General features: G+C 47.8%; 1 protein-coding gene across 1 annotated transcript in view; it reads right to left on the reverse strand.

The window, feature by feature from the left end:
- TMEM222 (transmembrane protein 222) overlaps positions 1–12,444 on the reverse strand; it is a 16,195-nt gene extending 3,751 nt beyond the window's left edge. Inside the window, exons 1-3 of the mRNA XM_049617683.1 lie at positions 7,754–12,444; positions 1,808–1,892; positions 543–574 (exon numbers count right to left, since the gene is read on the reverse strand). Of these exons, the coding sequence (XP_049473640.1) occupies positions 543–574; positions 1,808–1,892; positions 7,754–7,947 (311 nt within the window). The 5' untranslated portion in view covers positions 7,948–12,444. The remainder of the gene's footprint in view (positions 1–542; positions 575–1,807; positions 1,893–7,753) is intronic.
- Between the last annotated feature and the right edge of the window lie 1,796 nt (positions 12,445–14,240).

A 14,240-nucleotide genomic window follows, 5' to 3' on the forward strand; every position in this document is an offset into this window, starting at 1 on the left:
AAAGAGAAAAAGAAAAGAAAAGAAAGAGAAAAAGAAAAGAAAAGAAAAGACAAGACAAGACAAAGACCCAAAATCCCAAGCAAAGTATAGCAATAGCTCCTAGAGGACCTGACTACTTTTATTTTCTGTAACCAGAATTCCAAACAGTGCCTCCTTACACCTTAAATGGCTTGTTCACTCCTGAGGGGCAGAAGAATCTAGATTTTGGAATGAGACACCTGCGTGTGAGTCTCAGCTCTGTTACTTCCTGTGCAATCTTGACTAGACCTTTGTCTTTCCTCATCCTTCCAGTGGAGCTGAATATGACCTAGCAGAGCTGAGACAAAGTCTCAGAGTGTAGGCAGAATGTAGGTAAAGGACCCAGCCAGCGACTGGTGCAGGAAGACGCGTGGCACTGGCTGTATGCTCTGGTGGGGCCTGGCCACCCTTCCCCTCGCCCCCTCCTCAGGGGGCTGGCTCCTGTTGTGTCTCAGAAGGCCTGCCCTGCTGCTTCGTGCAGGAGCCTGGCCCTAGGGCTAGTCACACGGGTGCTCTTCACTTACTTGGCAGGCTTCCCAAAGGCCATGTTGTCTTCCTGTTGAGGGAAAAGTGCAGAAGTCAGTGGAGAACGCGCATCTAGCCTGGCAGACAGACCTGGTCAGCGGTGGAAGTGCAGGGACTAAGAGGGGGTATGACAGGCGGGCAGAAGTGGGGCTGGGCTCTGCTCTGGGGCTGCCACAGCAGCTGAGGTGCCAGCAGCAGCTTCTCTGTGAGAAGACAGCGCTGTGGCAGGAGCGCACAGAAACCCGAGACTCGGAGTGGCCGCCACAACTGCCCCTCTGTGCGGCTCCCAGGCAATTTTCTCTCCTTCTCTGGCCCTCATTTGCTCCAAGTTCTCCGGTCAACCTCTGACTGATCACAGGGAGGCAGTCCCCTCGGGGGTAAAAATGACAACACCCCCTGCGCTCCTGACCCAACGGTGGTGGCCCACGCAGTGGCAGCCTGCCTGCATTCAGAGCACGACTAGGGGTTGGGGAGGGGGCCTGAGAGGCTTCCTAGGAGGGACATGTTTCACTCAAGTCCTGGACCTGCCGCGTAAGATCTGGGTACGGGAGTTTTGCGGGGACAGATGCTGGGTTCAGAATCAGGAAGACCAGCTGACAGAGCTGGTCAAAGATGAATCGCTATAAAAATATACGAGTAAAAGACCTATGTCATATTAAGATGATCACGACAACTATTAATATAAACAGCTTGGTACCACCACATCTCTTCATTCCAGCCCATAACGGAGATGAAGCTGCCACCTGCCAACAGGCAGGATGCTGCCCACTCATCTGGAGGAAGCCCACCGTACCCATCTTGGGCACATCCCCAGGAAACAGACCTAAGAACACAGCGGGTTCACTCTACAAGCCCCACCTCCTCTTCTCCGTGGCCACACCTGGGGAACCATGTCAGCCTCCCCTGTGCCCCCACCTTGTGACTCCCACCTTCTGAAGGTCCAGAGATGTGCTTCCTGGATGATCTGACTCTCCACTCTTGCCTCTAACCCCTACCCATGTCTTGGTACCCCAGGGGTGGGCAAAGGACTGGGTCAGTTAGTTAAGAATCCTTCTGGCCACAGTGCCCTCCTGGCCTGTCCTGGAGGCAAGAGAAGGGGGAAAGGGGTCAAACACTGGTGAAGAGCAGAGGGCCAGGGCCAGGACTGTATGGGGCCTGCATTCTCCTGGGCCTCGGGGAGACCGGAAGGCTGCTTCAGGCAAGACAGGCCATCCTTCCTCTTAAGCCTTGGAGCCCACCAGAGGTGGGCAGAGTGGGAACTCACCGAGACGAAGTAGGGGCCTGCAAAGTCCCGAATGACTCCTGTGGATGTGCAGATGCCCATGTGGCCGATGATGGGGAAAAACCACCTGTGAAAAAAGGACAGGGAAGGTACAGGGCTTAGGGGGTTTTCCAGCTGGTCAGACAGACACTGGGGACACTCCATCCGGTGTGAGAATATGTGAATATAATTTTATATAGTGAGTGCCAATTAGGGTGGCCGGGGGGACTGGGGAAGCAAGAAAAGAGGGGCAAGTACAAATGAACAGCACAATGGAACACCACTGCACGCCACGGAATGGCTGAACCCAAAGGACAATCACGTGGAGTGTGATGAGGGTGGGGGGTGACCGGAGCTCTTCTCCGTTGCTGGAGGGCGTTTCTACTGCCTTCAAAAACTGGCAATTAGGCTATATGCCTCAGCAATCCCACTTCAAAAAATTTTTTTTAACATTTATTCCTGTTTTGAGAGACAGAGAGTGACAGAGCATGAGCGGGGAGGGGCAGAGAGAGAGGGAGACACAATGTGAAACAGGCTCCAGGCTCTGAGCTGTCAGCACAGAGCCCGATGTGAGGCTTGAACTCACGAACCATGAGATCATGACCTGAGCCAAAGTCGGATGCTTAACCAACTGAGCCACCCAGGTGCCCCTCAACAATCCCACTTGAGAGCATACACCCAACAGAAACAAATCCTTATGTCCACCAATGCTGTGTGCATGAACATTCATGGCACCTTCATTCAAAATAGCTGGAAACATTTGTCAAAAGTCACTGAACTGCACACTTAGAATGTGTGCAGTTTATTGTATATACATTATACCCCAATAAAATGGATTCCCCCCCCCCCCCCCCCCCCCCTCCATTTAAATTCCAGCTAGTTAACATATAGTGCAATGTTAGTTTCAGGAGCGAGATTCAGTGATTCATCACTTACATACAACATCCAGTGCTCATCACAAGTGCCCTCCTTAGTCCCCATCACCTGTTTAACCAGCCTCCCTCCATACCTCCCCCAATAAAGTTGTTTTTTTTTAGTTTATTTATTTATTCTGAGAGAGACAGAGCTCAAGTGGGGCAGGGGCAGAGACAGAGGGGGACAGAGGGTCTGAAGCAGGCACTCTGCTGACAGCAGAGAGCCTGATGAGGGGCTCGAACCCACGAACCGTGAAATCATGACCCAAGCCAAAGTGAGATGCTTAGCCGACTAACCCACCCAGGCACCCCAATAAAGTTGATTACCAAAAAAAAAAACACCTAGAAATAATCCAATGTCTAACAATACTAAAAGGAGTAAGTAAATTAGAGTATAGTCATAAAATGAAATAGTATGTAACAATGAAAAAAGAACAAACTTTTACACACAACACATATTCTCAAAGACATTAGGCAGTGAAAGAAACCTTACATAAAAGTACATGTATAAGAGGCACCTGAGTGGCTCAGGTAGTTGGGTGTCCAATTCTTGGTTTCGGCTCAGGTCATGATCTAGCAGTTTGTGAGTTTGAGCCCTGTGTCAGGCTCTGCGCTGACAGTGTGGAGCCTGTTTGGGATTATCTTTCTGCCCCTCCTCTGCTCACTCACACACTCACACACACACACACACACACACACACACACACACACACTCACTCTCTCTCTAAATAAACTTTAAAAAAAAGTACATGTATAAATCATTGAGCCATGTACTTAAGATCTGTCCCCTTTATGGTGTATATCTCAGTAAAAAGGCTTTAAAAAAAGTGGAGGGCATTTAAACCAATCTGTGTGCAGGTTTGGGGCGGGGATTGGTGGGTAAGGTTTTAGGGAAGGCTGCTCTACGGAAAGTAACAGTAAGTGGAATGATAAAAGATACGGATAAAAGCATGGTATATTCCAGGAACTTTTAAAGTTCAAATTTTTTAAAAACCAAATTTCAGTTGGACCCCAATATGCAAAACATACAGGAACCCCTAAGCGGTCTGTAGTGTGAGAACCATGGTATTCCGGGCTCTACCTGGGTGCTGGACCAACTGATCCAGTTTAAGGACTCACAGGGGACAAAACAAAGGACTCGTTACAGGGCCAGTGGCCAAGTGCTGGGTTCAAAGCTGCACCTTGCTAGGGAGGTGGAGGCCGAACCTGGAGGGAAGCGATTATTAGGGGCTGGGGCAGTTAGCAAAGACCTTCACGGAGCACGTCACTTTTAACCATGGCCTGTGAAACGACAGGATGTCAACAGGCAGACGAAAGCAAAACTCCAAAGCAGCAAAGTGCTGCACGTGTCTGGAGAACGTGAGGGGACGAGAGTGGAGGGAAGAAGCGTGGCCAGTTCAGAGGCTATTCTGGAATATTGGCCAGAAATGAGATGCTAACTAGAGTATTGCTGGTAGGGTGGTGAGAAAAATGGATTCAAAAGGTCCTTAAAAGGCACACTGGGCGGTTTTATGACTGATGAGACAGAGGTCTTCCTAGGTCTGCAGCCCAGGCATCTGAAAGGGTGGTGCGGCCAGAGTGGTCTTTTGAGAACATAATTCAGGTTCCATCATTCCCTTGCTTAACACCCGTTCATGGCTTCCTATGACACTTAACATGCACTTAAGACTCCTTCCGACAGTTTGGCCCTGCCTATCCCTTGAAATAACCTCACTCCTCTTTCTAGCTGCTGTCTGCTTCTGGTTCCTCAAACACACCAAATCCTCCCACCTCAATGCTCTTTTTGCATTTGCCTCCATCTGGAACACTCTTCCCCTAGATCTTCACACAGCTGGCTGCCTCTCATCATTTAGGCCTCAGCTTAACTATCAACTTGGGAGGGCTTCCCTGGCCAGGCCTTCTAGAACAGCCATATACCACCCCAGATCTCATTCCTCTGCTTTAATTTCTTCACAGGATCTGCTGCTACCCGAAATCATCTTGTTTGCTTACATGGTTACTGTCTGCCTCTCCCGTGTATAGAAGCTCCAAGAGAGCAGGGATTTTCTTATTTACTATGGTCCCCAGAGCAGTGCCTGGCACGCAGCTGGAGCTATGAATTCACTGACTGATAAATGATGAATAAATCAATGTCCTGCATTTAAGAGTGGAGTCAGGCTCTGACGGCAGAGCTGGGTTGCGTCTTTGTTTTGGGCAAGTTACTCATTCCCAACTTTGTCAGTGAGAGGTGGAGAGGAATAATTACCTCAATGTGGGGCAATTGTTGTGAGGATTAAATGGGCTATGTTTGCAAAGTGCTTGACACACTTCCTTGCATTTGGTAGTTGCTCAATGTTGTTACCATGAGGTGTTTATGATAAACACTTGCTATCTAATTGGCCAGACTGGCATAGAGTAAGTTGCTGAACAGCCACAGTGGCCACAGGATGGACACTGAGAATTCCGGGAAAGTAGCTCCTCTGGCTTCTCAGACCCTGATCTCACCCGCCTAATTCTTTCGGCCAATTCCTTTCATCTGGTTTGACCAGTACCCCACATACCACAGCTGTGTCACAAATCAGAGTAGAGGCTGGAGACAACAACTCTCCAAGTAGTTGTCTGTCTGGAAGCTCCATGAAGGCAAGCTCCAAGGTGGCTTTATGGACTACTGTCTACTTAGACCTAGTACATAATAGACCCTCAATACTATTCATGGAAGGAAGGAAGGAAGGAAGGAAGGAAGGAAGGAAGGAAGGAAGGAAGGGAGGGAGGGAGGGAAGGATGAATCAGGTATTGACCCTAGAGGGTTCTACCTGGTAAGGTAGACTGTCTCAGTGGAAAAAGCCCCATACTAGCTTCTAAGCCTTTATTTCCTCATCTATAAAACGGGGATGACAGTATCTATTTTCATTAGGTTGATGTAAGGACTGAACGAGATAATGAATATAAAATGTTTAGAATAGAGCCGAGAACAGAGTTCGTATCCAATCTTAGCTGCTTTTATTAGTAGCAGCAGCTATCATCTGGCTTTTCAGGCAGAATTGTCAACATCTCTGAGGGGGTGGACAAATCTTTGGATTCAGTTGCCTCCTTTCTGATCCCTCTTCCAAAGACACATGACGGTTCCTTGTGCCACATCTATTCCCAGCTCTGCACTCTAGGTCAGCAATCATCACAATGCACTACAATCGTTAGGTCATCTCTCTCTCCCCCTCCTGCTGGAGGTTTGACAGGGAAACTATGGCTTATTTATCTTATGAACGCATGCATATAGATGTGAATAAAAAGGGGGTGTGAGCTGCTTCTAGCCGAGATGACTGGGGATCATGGTGCCTCCACCTTATGTTGCTATCAGTTCTCTGAAGAGCAGAGGACTCTATGAATGTGTTTCTGAGAACCGAGAAAAGCCAAAGAGATCTTAAGAAAACAAGATGGGTTTCAGGGGATGCCTGGGTGGCTCAGTTGGTTGAGCATTCGACTTTGGCTCGGGTCATGATCTCGCAGTTCATGGGTTCAAGCCCCACATCAGGCTCCGTGCTGACAGCTCAGCCTGGAACCTGCTTCAGATTCTGTCTCCCTCTCTCTCTGCCCCTTCCCCTGCTCGCACTCTGTCTCTCTCTCAAAAATAAACACCAAAATAAATAAATAAATAAATAAATAAAAAATAAAAAATAAAAAACAACAAACAAAACCAAGACAGGTTTTTAGCAAAACCAATATATTCCCTATCTCTTCCAGTTATTCTCATGTTGCCATTTTATTTTCTTCATAGCACTAATTATTATCAGAAGTTCTCTTATTAGCTTATTGTTTACTGTCTATCTCCTTCCACCATGATTTAAACTCTATGACAGCAAGCACCATATCTGCTTTGTCTCTTCAAATCTTTATCACTCAGAACTACTCTAGGCACAAAGGGGTCACTGAGCAAATGTGTTACAAGCACACTCAATGAATAAATGAACACTCTTTCTTAAAATTTTTATTTTTAAAGGATTCAGACTTGGATGCTTTAAACAAATGCATAAGCAGTTGAAAACACAAAGCAAGTGAAGCATTTTAACGTGATACAGAAATTAAAGTCATTTTTGGATCAGCAACATATAAAGCCAAAAAACCATCCCTTCTCCACACCACCACTTGGCTCTTTATGATGGAGGGAACAAATTTTTCCTCATCAGGTGAGGGGAAGTAGTCAAAAGAGAGCATGTTGTGGAGTCAGAAGATTGAGTTTGGGATGCCCTTGCTTACTGGCATGTGAACCTGATCCAGACCTTTAACGGTGCAGAGGAAGCCCAGCTTCTTCATCACAGAAATTCCCACCTTAGAAAGTGACTGTGAAATTCAGAGAAACTGTGAGGTTTTGTGTGGTTTTCATCAGTTGTCAAGGCTGAAATAGGACAGCAAGCCAGCTCCCCCCCAACCCAGAAGCTCCCCCACTAAAACAGGCGGCAGAACTACAGGAGCACCTGCTCTCTCTCCTGACAAAAAACGAGGCCACAGAAGGAACACGGCTTTGAGAGGCAGACACTCTGGGACCTAAACTCGCCTTAGAACCGAAATGGTATGTGATCTCCAGGCTCATCATCTTTGAGACAAAGGGTTGGACTCCCAGATCTCTGGGGGCCTTTTCAATGTTGACATCCCAAGAAGCGGTGTGGTCCCAACCACACTCCCACTCTCGCCTCGGGACTCCGTCTTCTTGCGTACAGGAAGTGATCAGCAAGCATTTGCTCAATGAATGAACAAAGCAGTGAATGAATGGAGATGTCTCCTCAGACCAGGTAAGGGGCCCCTCTTCTGCACGCCCACAGGTCCTGAGCTTCCCAGCCACGGAACCTTTCCCGCCAGTCTACAATTGCCTCTCTCCCTGACTAGACCAGGTGTAACGAGGGCGAGGAGCGTGTCCCATCCGTCAGCAGAAACTGGCTCCGCGCAGGGGGCGAGGAGTGCGGGCCGGACCCTAGAGAAGGGCTTGCAGGGCGTCGGAACCGGAGGCTGGCCTGGGGCCGCCCGACACTCCGCGTCCCCGGGTGGCCGCCGGGGGGAGACTCACGTGAGCACCGGGATGGGCGTCCACACCACGCAGTAGGGGAAGCGGCTCCGGTCCACGTCCATGGCGCTGCTGCCCGAGCCGCTGAACTGCTTCTTGTCCGTCTCGGCCGCCGTCGGAACCTCCACTTCCGCCATCCCGGGCGGGGGTGGCGGCGGCCGCAACAGGAGCGGCGAACTCCCTTCCGCTTCCGCCATGGTGCGCGCCCCGCTCCGGCAGGCCCCTGCTCCGGCGCCGCTCGCCCCGTGGCGTCACTTCCGGCAGGTGAGGTCCGCTGGCTTCGCCTTCCCCCGGGGAATTGGAACCGTATCCCTCCGGGCCGGGCCCGCCTGACTCCCGGTCTCGGCGCCCGTCAGCCCGGAGTGTTTGCGCCTACACTGCACGGCTGCGGAAGGGATGCCCTCAGGCAGCGCGGAGTCTAGCGCGAGAGACTGAACAAGGAATTCATAATTCAGTACGCTGAGGCCTCCCAGGAGGTGTGATATAGTCACTATTTATTGAACACTTCCTAGGTGCCAAGCACTTGACATACAAATGTTTTGTTTTTAATCCCCATAAACTGGTCAAACATGCGAATTTGGGTTATTTCCCTCAGGTTACAAGTGAGAAACTGAGGCTCATGAGGTGAGGTGAGTGGCCACGACTCAAACTCAAGGCTATCTCCCATGTCCTTTTCATTGTGGTCTCTGATGAGGTAGTGGTAGGGTAGAGGAAGGACAGACTAAAACGCTGTGCGTGGTGTGTGTATAAGCAGGGGAGACTTGCCGGGAGATATTGGGAGCTGTCTTGATGTTTGCCAGGTGGCACGGGGGTGGGGGTGCAGGGATGCGTGCAGCGGTGCAAAGAAAGAAAAAGGCTTTGCAGAGCGCAGTGTGCAGGAGTGTGAATATCACCTTGGCTGGAACAAATCACAAACCTTAGATTTGATCCAATCCCTTCATTGTGCAAATGGAAAACTGAGGCTTAGGGAAGTTAACCAATTGTCTGAGATCACACACCAATATAAAGAAGATAGGCTTAAATCATGGATACATTGGGCTTTTTAAAGATGCCAAGATAGCCAAAGAAAACGGAATCTGCTGGGATGGGAAGGGGAAATGTAGGGTCAAGAAGAAAGGCAGCAGCTAAAAATCATGCCAGAGGGAAGTAGGGACAAAATCAGAAAAGCGGGAGCTATGCCTTTTTGGGAATGTATTTTTCTTCCATTGAATTACCCCCCCTCAATGCTGATCTATAAAAAGCCTGCTATCCTTCCTGTTTCTAACAGCTAATATTCTAATACATTTTGGGGGTTATGTCTCATGGAACTCTAAGGTCCTGATTTCAATGAGCTAATAGAGTTTCTAGTACAGATGTCCACTAGATGTTTATTGATTTAATGATTGAATGGGTGTTTTATAAAGGCCTTACAGGGGCGCCTGGGTGGCTCAGTCGGTTAAATATCAGACTTGGTTTCCCCTCAGGTCATGATCTCGTGATTTGTGATATTGAGCCTCCTGGAGCCTGCTTGGGATCCCCTTTCCCTCTGTCTGCCCCTCCCTCACTTGCACTTTTTAAATAAATAAACACACACATTTAAAAAATAAATTAACAAAAAAAGGCCTTACAGAGATCACAGATCACAGATCACAGATGATGATTCTAACCTAGTAAAAACATTTTGAGTGGGTTTGTGCTTCTCCCATGATCCACGTGTAGTGTGTGATCCTTGAAGAACAGCAACCAGCATCTAGCACAGAGTTTGGAATAGATTCAGTGTGCAGTATATGTTTGTTGAATGAATAAGTTACACTACTTCTTGATTCAGTCATTATAGCTAATCTCTTCTGGATTATAAGCTCCGAGGAAGGTCTTTGCCTTATACATTCCTCCGTCAGTGATGGTGGGTGCCCTTTAATCATTTATTGTACATATGGAGGAATAAACAATCAAAGAAGTCTTTCTTAGGGTCTGCCACAAATTTGATAGCACTAACACAAGTACCACATTTACGCTGACAACCTTCAGTGGCTTCTCATTGCACTTAGGCTAAAACACAAATCTCTTACCGTGGCTTACAAGGCCCCGCGTCATGCCCTTTGTCTTACTTGTTCACTACACTGCAGCCACCCTGGCCTTTTTTTCAGTTCCTCTCATGTGCCACACACTTTCATGCCCCCAAGGACTTGGCACACATTCGTCTGCTGAATGTTCCTCACCTCCTTAAACTGGCTAACTTCTATTTATCCTTCAAGTCTCAGATTAAATGTGGCTTTCTTGGAGAGTCCTTCCCTAAATCAGAAAGTCCCTGTTAATCTCCCTTGGAATACCCTGTTCTTTTCCTTTATAGTACATTTGTAGCTATGTATTGCTGGATTCCCCCACTAGGCTGGAAAGTCTTTGAGGGCAGAGACTATATTTGTCTTGTTTACTTCTGTAAACCTAGTGCCTAGGAGTGTCTAGCACATAGCATTTGCTTAATAAACATTTGCAAAAAATGAATGAATGGCACACACAAGCTTGGTATCATAGGCTGGCTACAGACAGTCCCAGGGCAGGAGCCTAGCTTATCACCTGCTACTTTTTGGTGTCCCAAGCTTCTTAAAGAGGACCATGGAGGCTGCTGGGCACGTAGTTAGGAGTAGTGTCTGATCAGCGGTCCTTAGCTCCTTAGCCTAGGCAGCTACAGAAGCAGAGTCATGAAGAGGGCCAGGTACCTGGAGGAAGAAGCCAGCTCCTATGACTCCTTTGGGACGTCTCTCCCAGGTTTCTCCCCCAACCCCTCAGCCTGTCCACAAGGCCCCCTCTCACATGCACACATCACTTGGGTGTTCTCACCCAATAAAAAAGCCTCCCTGGCCTGTGACTTGCCTCCCTTGCTGCTGCCACCTCTATCACCCACAGACAGATGGGAAATCACCATCAAAGACCAACACTTCCTTCCAGGCTCAGAGGATCACAGCAGGGTCCTGGAAGAAGCTCCTCTAACAGACAGCTCAGGAAAGGATTGACAGGGCTCACAGCTGCCCCTCCCCTCAACACACACACCGACCTAAAATAGGAATGACCATCTGGATCCACTTACAGGGCTGGCTGGGGGAGGGAAGGATACTAGAGCTGGAACTGCCAAGCTGGGAAATCTTCGAGGGCAAGATGCTGCTTGAAGAGTGAACTCAGGGCACATTCTCTCGGTGGGAGTCACCCACCCCCTCAATTGGCCCCATTTATGAGTCCCCAGGGCTCACATACCACCTCCCTCAGGCGACCTCACTCCTCATCCTGGCATTCAAGGCCCCCATGGTCTGGCTCTAAACCCCAACCTGCTTTTCAAGCCTCATTGCCGTCTCCCTTGGGACTTGCTTGGAGTTAACCTCACTGGGCTGCCCTTCAGAGAATGAGCCCAGCACGTCATCCCTCATGGCATTGCTCACACTGTTCTTTCGGTGGAATGCCCTTCCCCTCCTCTCCTACACTACTTTCAAGGTTTCTGGCAAATGTTCCCTCTTTGCTCCCAGAGCACGAGAGCTGGGTTTTCTACCTATTGAATATTCATGTGTACTTGCATTAGCATTAGCTGTTTACATGTCTGTCTCCCCAGAGAGACTGTGAACTCCTTGAGAAGGGTTCTGACTGGATTTATTGGTCCTTGTAGCCCAAGCACAGCACCCAGCAGATAGGAAGTGCTCGTGAAATGTCACCATTGCTATCCGTTGACCATAGATGGTCTCCTTAAGGGCTCTGTGGAAGAATCACCTCAATCAATAATCCAGGGGAGCAGGGCCAAGCCAGGGGCAATCACTTCTGCAGGCTGGAGTTTCTGCTGGGCATGAGGCACTGTGCCTGGCAGGTGGAAGGGCAGAGTCCTCTCTTCCTCAGTCTTCCTGCTTCTGCTCCATTCACTACCTTCTTTGGCTCCTAGAGACAGGGATCCTCCCCATTAAACCCTAAACTGTCTTCCAGGATGGCTCCAAACCGTTCCATGGTGGGGAGGGGACATCCCCCCCCCACCGACTCTTCAGACATTAGAGTTTACAAAACGACTTCCTTCTCTGTTCCATTTTATAGATGGGCAAACTTGCCCAAGATTATAGAAAGCACAGCCAGGACCAGAATCTAAGTCTCTTACTTCCAGGTGGCAGTAAAGCACAATGGTTAAACATGAACTCTGGTCAGCCAGCAAGCCCCGTGTTTCAACTTAAGCTCTGACAGTGATTATCATACCTTAGGGAGGTAACTCAGTCTGTCGGCATCAGTTTCCTCATCTCTAAAATGGGAAATGATAATTCACATCTTACAGAGTTCTTGCAAGGTTTATTTGATAGGCTATACCTAAACCATTCCTGGTCCCAAATAAACACTCCATGTTAGCTATTATAGCAGTGAAAACCACACACTACCATTGTAGAATCCTTACTCACTTAAAAAGCACTTTGATGCACCTAATCTCACTATGATTTGGGGCCTTCTTACAATGTGGTAAAGTAACCAGAGCAGGTAACAAGATACTCATTTTACTGATGAGGAAAATGAGCCCAGAGAGGTTCAGGAACTTTTCTGAGATCTAAGCATGTATTAGACTGAGTTGGGGTTTTAACCTTGATCCTGGTCACCTCTGCTGGTGACCCCTCTGAGGTCTACTGACGAGTGATGAGGCTGAAGCCGGCCTGAGATTCTGTAAATCACCACAAAATTGGTGCAAACTACAACCTCATTAGGACCAGGCTATTTATATGTGTGTATATATATATATATATATATATATATATATATATATATATATATAATGAGCTGGGAGCAGGAGAACAAGACTGAACAATAGAATGCCCCCATGCCTGCCCTCTGTCCATCAGGATGCTTTTCTCCCCACATGACCCCTGCCAGACAGAGCACTCGATGGCAGGATGTACAGGGGAGGACTCATGATTCCCAGTGGAACCTAATGTTCAGGGACCATGCACACTCCACATTTCTATTCCACATCTTTCAGATAATGTAGAGGTTCCAATAGGGCAGGAACTAGTCTGTTGTGTGCACTTTCATTAAACCAGTGCTAGGCACATGTAGGAACTCAAAAAGTATCACAGCATTTAAATAAGAAAATGATTTTTAAGGACTTGGACCATGAATCAGAGATTAGGGATCCAGTCCTGGTTTTGCTTCTAACTCACTGGGGTCCTTGGGGAGCCCATTCTTTTCCACCCCTCTTTAGAACTGATTGTCTCTCTTTAGAAAATGTGGAGATTAGGGCTAGATCAGTGGTCCTCAGTTCTGGCCATGCTTAGAATGAATCTGGGATGCTTAAAAATAATGGATGGAGGGGCACCTGGGTGGGTCAGCTGGTTAAGCCTCTGAGTCTTGGTTTCGGCTCAGGTCATGATTTCGCAGTTCGTGGGTTTGAGCCCCATATCAGGTTCTGTGCTGACAGTGTGGAGCCTGCTTGGGATCTCTCTCTGCCCCTCCTCTGCTTGCTCTGTCTCTCTCAAAATAAACAAACTTTAAAAAATGGATAGGTATCTCAGATCAATTAAAACGATCTCTGGGGTGAGACCTTGGTAGTTTTTAAAGGATCCTGGGTGATTCTGATGGTATAGCCAGAGCTGAGAACCTCTGAGCTAGATGCCTTTTAAGTTCTGCAGCCATATTTTAGTACATGCTGAAGCAAAGAGATGGGCAGCAGGCCTCTAGGGCCATGTCTGCCCCCACAAACACAGGAGGTCCACTTCTAATGTGTTTTGCTATACATTCACCGGGCGGGCTTATCTGACTCCAGCCTCTCTTATCAGCAGGGCTGGTGACAGCTCTGGGTGAGTCACACATGTGGAAACATGTAGAAAATGGAGCACCATGCAATCTTTCTTACTCTCTCTCTAGTTTTCTCTTTTCCAGAATGTCATATAGTTGGAATCATACAGTGTGGCTTTCAGACTGGCTTTTTTCATTATGCGATATGCATTTAAATTTCCTCCATGTCTTTGTGGCTTGATAGCGCATTTCTTTTTATCACTGAATAATACGTTGTGTGGCAATACCACAATTTATTGATTCACCTTTTGCAGGACTTCCTGGTTGCTTCAGTTTGGGGCAATTACCAATAAAGCTGCTACAAACATTTGTGCACAGGTTTTTGCATGGACGTTCAGTTTTCAACTCATTTGGATAAATAGGAGAGCGACTGCTGAATCCTCTGGTAAGACTATTGAGCTTTGTAAGAAACTGCCCGCTGTCTTCTCAAGTGGCTGTGCCATTTTGCATCCTCACCAGCAGTGGGCATTCCTGTTGCTCCACATCCTTGTCAACATTTTCGATATCTCATTTCGACTTAATTTGCAATTCCTTAATGACATAATGCAAGCATCTTTTCATATGCTCACTAGTCACCTGTAAATCCTCTTTGGTGAAGTATCTATTCAGATTTTTTGCCCATTTTTTAAATTGGGTTGTTTTCATACTGTTGAGTTTTAAGAGTTCTTTGTATATTTGGGGGTACAAATCCTTTATCTGACACGTTTTG

The sequence above is a fragment of the Panthera uncia genome (assembly GCF_023721935.1).
Source record: "Panthera uncia isolate 11264 chromosome C1 unlocalized genomic scaffold, Puncia_PCG_1.0 HiC_scaffold_4, whole genome shotgun sequence".
NCBI lineage: Eukaryota > Metazoa > Chordata > Mammalia > Carnivora > Felidae > Panthera > Panthera uncia.